Source organism: Mus caroli, chromosome 8 (genome assembly GCF_900094665.2).
Source record: "Mus caroli chromosome 8, CAROLI_EIJ_v1.1, whole genome shotgun sequence".
In the NCBI taxonomy this organism is placed as follows: domain Eukaryota; kingdom Metazoa; phylum Chordata; class Mammalia; order Rodentia; family Muridae; genus Mus; species Mus caroli.
In genome coordinates, this window is record NC_034577.1 from 16860548 (window position 1) to 16865690 (window position 5143).

The 5143-nt window shown below is 37.5% G+C and overlaps 1 protein-coding gene across 1 annotated transcript in view; it reads left to right on the top strand.

Moving 5' to 3' along the window:
• LOC110300151 (phosphatidylinositol 3,4,5-trisphosphate 3-phosphatase TPTE2-like) overlaps positions 1-5143 on the top strand; it is an 82157-nt gene that overhangs the window by 53615 nt on the left and 23399 nt on the right. Inside the window, exons 16-18 of the mRNA XM_021170221.2 lie at positions 3244-3304; positions 4074-4155; positions 4275-4363. Of these exons, the coding sequence (XP_021025880.1) occupies positions 3244-3304; positions 4074-4155; positions 4275-4363 (232 nt within the window). The remainder of the gene's footprint in view (positions 1-3243; positions 3305-4073; positions 4156-4274; positions 4364-5143) is intronic.

Here is a 5143-nt window from a genome sequence, read left to right on the forward strand (position 1 = left end):
ATATTAGCCCTCTATCGGATGTAGGGTTGGCAAAGATTTTTTTCCCAATCTTTAGGTTGCCAATTTGCCCTATTAACTATGTCTTTGGCTCTCAACTTTCCTAATCCTGTTGTGGTGACCCCCCCCCCAAATGTAAAGTTATTTTCATTGCTTTTTCATAACTGTAATTTTGCTGTTGTTATGAATAATAATGTAAGTATCTGTTATCTTATGGTCTTAAACAACCCCTCTAAAAAGGCCATTTGATCCCCAAAGGAATCATAAGCCACAGATTGAAAACTGCTACTCTAAATACTTTATGTCCATTTGATTGGAGGGTATGTGGAGTCTTCGGGCCATCTAACTAGTTAGATCAGAGAACAGAGGTAAAACAGGTTAAATCAAAGATAAACTTATACCAAAACATTGAGTAAAATATAAAGAGATTTAGAATATATCTGGAACGCAAGCATATATGTATAGCATTTTTTTCACTTAAACTAACTATTGACTCTTATTGTGTAAATTTATACATTGTGAATTTACTAGGACAGATCCTGCAAAGGATCACATATTTGCAGATTTGGTCTCTAGCTGGCAGTGGTGTTACGGAAGACAATGGAGNTTTTATTACTTGGTGCCTCACTGAAGGAAGGGGACCTCTGCAGAAGGATCTGGNGACTTGATAACCTACCTACCCACTCCCTGCCCAATCTCTTCTTCTAGGCTGTGGATGAATCACTGTGCGGCCATGCTTCCATGCAAACCATCAACCACAACAACAACAACAACAAACCAACAACAATAAAAACAAGCAAACAAACCCCTTTCTTCCTAAAGTTGCTCCCTGTCAGGTGTTTCATCACGAATAATGGGGAAAGAAACTAATACAGAAAACTGGTGCCAAGAAGTAGGGCCACATCACTGTGACCATCATGAAAGAAGTAAACAACTTTAACTGTTTTTTTTTTTTGCTATGTAACGATATCCAAAGCTTTACGTATTATTGTTTATAATTATACAATAATTATAAATATTTAGTTGCAAGCTGATGACAAACACTATTTTGTTAAAAGGGTCTTGCATTTACAAAGAAAAATCTGTAAAGCCCAAAACATTAGGGCCACAATGATTACTACGATTTTTTTTTTTTGATGGAAAGAAACTAATGAGCTCTCATTTGAATACAACATACTTGAATCAACCAATTTTGAAAACAATACCAGAAATCAAAGTATCCCACATAAGGAATAAACAATATAACAATTTAAATACATATTTAATTTTTCATAATTCAAGTTCTTTATATTTAGAAAGATGAAATAAATACCCAAACAGCAACATTCTTTTTTCTTTTAATAAACAATTCCTGTAACCTATTTCCAAATTGTATGGCTGAAAGCCAATTTTAATTATTTCCATGTCTGCACAAAATATTCTGCTATCCTGAAGTACATTCCTTTATACCCTGGAGAGGACCTGGATACATGGAACAAAATCTGTTCCTATTGAATATCAGTCATCAACCATTTAAGTTCATCATTTTTAACTTNTCTCAGGAATATTTTTTGAGTAATGCATCCCTTTTCACAATCAATATATTAACAGAAAGGCAAACCTTTTCAGCAGGAAAGAAATTCATGGATCCAGTAATTGAAAAAAAAAAAAAAAAGTCAGGACAGCAATTTGCTTTGATGTAGAAATGGCAAATACAAAAGAGTGGAAAAATAGTCAAAATCCCAAATTACATAAGAGCAGAAGACAGATTTGTATTCAACACCAGTTCTTCCTTGTTTGAAAATCACTGCAACACAGNGATTTAGCAATAAACATTTGGACACAAGTAAGAAGTTATGGAGGCTGCACTAATGCCTGTAAGAGCAGTGCCTGCATGGGAAAGGTAGAACTTCATGGCCCTTCATCACCACCCCTAACATTTAAATCCTACTATCTTCTTGTAAAGTAGGAGAATTTCATTTGTGTCCTATAATATATATCCAGTATAATGACCAACAAAACAATAGCAAAACCTCCAAGTTTAGAATATTGTATGGTATTATAACCTAAAACACTCAAAACAATGAAATAGTTTAACTCATTTGAAAGGCATAAGAGTGTTTAATCAGCATCATGAAATCCAACCATGTGGTGTGTGGTGCAGATGAGAGCAGAATCTTGCCTTATTCCTCGTTACAATTTTTTTTTAAAATAAAAGTTCCTGAATGACCATTGTGTATAAACACAGGCAAGATAATCCCAGACTTCTTTTTGTGGAAGCTTGTGAAAGAATTAGCCTCTTCAAGTTGAAGTTTTCCTTTTATCATCTTCTGTAGAGCTGAATTTGTAGATAGATACTACTTAAATTTGGCTTCACCATGGAATATCTTTCTTTCTCCATCTATTGTGATTGAAAGTTTTGCTGGGTATAATAGTCTGAGGTGACATCAATGGTCTCTCAAAGTTTGTAGAACATCCAACCAGTTCCTTCTGGCTTTTCAAGTGTTCATTAAAAAGTCAGATGTTGTTCTAATAGGACTTTCTTTATATGTTCATTTATTTTTTTCCCCCTTGCAGCTTTTAATATTCTTTTCTGGTTCTGTACATTTAATGGTTTTTGTTTGTTTGTTTGGTTGGTTGGTTGGTTGGTTGGTTGATTAGTTGCCTGGTTTTTCAAGACAGAAATTCTCTGTGTGGCCTTATCCATCCTGGAACTCTCACTGTGTAGACCAGGCTAGCTTCAAACTCAGAGATCTACCTACCTGTCTCTGCATTCTGAGTGCTGGGATTAAAGGAGTGCATCAGCACTGCCAAGCTAGTGTTTTGATAATTACATCTCATGGGGAATTTCTTTTCTGGTCGCATTGTATCCACTCTTCGGAAACAGAGAGTAAACAAGAAGTAGCAACAGGCTATAAAGCCTCCTTACAGTCTCCCACTTCTACCTACAAGACTCAACCTCCTAAACGGTCCACAACTTTCCCAACAGCACCACCAGCTCGGGAAACAAGTGTTTAATCCTGAGCTTATAGGGGGCATTCAATTCGAGCTGCAGCAGAGGCTGATAAGAGTATCTCTCTCAGCCTTCTTCCTTAGCAAGATACATATGATGTAAAATCTACATAGCCTCACATTGGGGGAATTTCCCCTAGAAAAATGCCAATGAGAGGCAGGTGAAACAATAGTAACCATTTGTAGTTACTTCTCTCTCCAAGCTTCACTCTGGATGACACTGGAGATGTAACATTTGTGTCTATCTTTCTTTAGGAGGTTGTGCGGTTCCTGGATACCAAGCACCCAAACCACTANCAAGTCTACAATCTATGCAGTATGTACATGACTCACTACTGGGGTACTATAGATAGAGAACAGATTGTACGAAGACTCCTCTATGAGATTTCATTTTTTCATACGTATTTAGTAGTGGGAAGTCAGAGTAAAACTCCCCATCTTGTGTTGGCCTTATGTGATAGGGAAGATAGCTGGTTGGCACAAAGTACTTTAGAAGAGAGGCTGAGGTGGGCCTGGAAGAACCAAATGGGCAGAGCAGAGGTCAGCTGTGTCAGAGAATGCCTGTTCTTGTGGTTCTAGAATAACACATTTATTCTTTATTTCCTTCTATATTACACTGAAGGTGTAAAAATTAGCAACTCCATCTTCTAACCTACCTAAGTAGGTATGATGGGGGGAGGGTGCTGGATTAAAACAAAAGCTCAACCCTGTAGTTTGTTCCTCAGGTTACCACCCCGTCTCTGGTGTCCTGTTCAATGCCTGTATATTCAATGAGCGTTCTTAGGAGCTAGCAGCTCTATCAGCTATATTTGTCTCTGTTCTGGGATTTCTAATACCCATGGTGATGTACTGAGAAGATACTAGAAATCTAAAGGTGAAATCTCTTTAAAAATGAGTTTAGTTTTCTCAAGGTGGATAATCACCAACCTTTTTCTTTTTCAGCTTTAAATTTTTATTTTTAGAGCAAACTGAAAGCTACTCTAGAAGATAAAGAATTTCTAATTGAAATTTTAAATCTATTTATAACTTTAACATTTGCTATGTCACTAGGCATAGATAAATGACCTACGTATTATTTCTCTTAGGTGAGAGAGCTTATGACCCTAAGCACTTCCACTACAGGGTCCGCAGAATCATGATTGATGATCATAATGTCCCCACTCTTGAGTGAGTCTTATGCCACATTGACTGTCAGGAAAGGGCTAATTACCTTGGGCTGGGTGTTTTAGAGAAGTATTGTTTTGGAAATAATTTCATTGAATGAAAAATCTTATATTTGAAATCAGGGAAATGTTGTTGTTCTCCAAGGAAGTAAATAATTGGATGGCTAAAGATCCTGAAAATGTTGTCGCAATTCACTGTAAGGGAGGAAAAGGTAACACTACTTTTTTTCTTTTATTTTCCACTTTGTTAAGAAATTGAAAAGAAATATTGATGTGTATTAATATTAATGTGTAATTAATATTAATCATTAACACTTTAAAATACTAGTTTCTTTTTTTATATATTTTTTATTTACATTTCAAATGTTACCCCTTTCCTAATTTCGCCTCCAAAAAATCCCCTTCCCCCTCTCCCCTCCCCTTGCTCTCCAACACACCCACTCCCATTCCTGGTCCTGGCATTCCCCTATACTGGGGCATAGAGCCTTCACAGGACCAAGGGCCTCTCCTCCCATTGATTGCTGACTAGGCCATCCTCTACTACATATATAGCTAGAGACACAAGTTCCACGATGTGTTTTCTTTGATTGATGGTATAGTTCCAAGGAGCTGAGGGTACTGGTTAGTTCATATTGATGTTCCTACTATGAGGCTTTAGTCTCCTTCAGCTCCTTCAGTATTTCTCTGGCTCCTTCATTGGGGACCTTGTGCTCCATCCAATGGATGACTGTGAGCATCCACTTCTGTATTTTCCAGGCACTGGCAGAGCCTCACNGGAGACAGCTATATCAGGCTTCTGTCAGAAGGTTCTTGTTGGCATCTGCCTAGTGTCTGTGGTTGTTTATGGGATGGATCCCCAAGTGGGGCAGTCTCTGGATGGTCGTTCCTTCAGGCTCTGCTCTGAACTTTGTCTCTGTAACTCCTTCCATGGGTATTTTGTTCCCCTTTCTAAGAAGGAATGACGTATCCACACTTTGGTCTTCCTTCTTCTT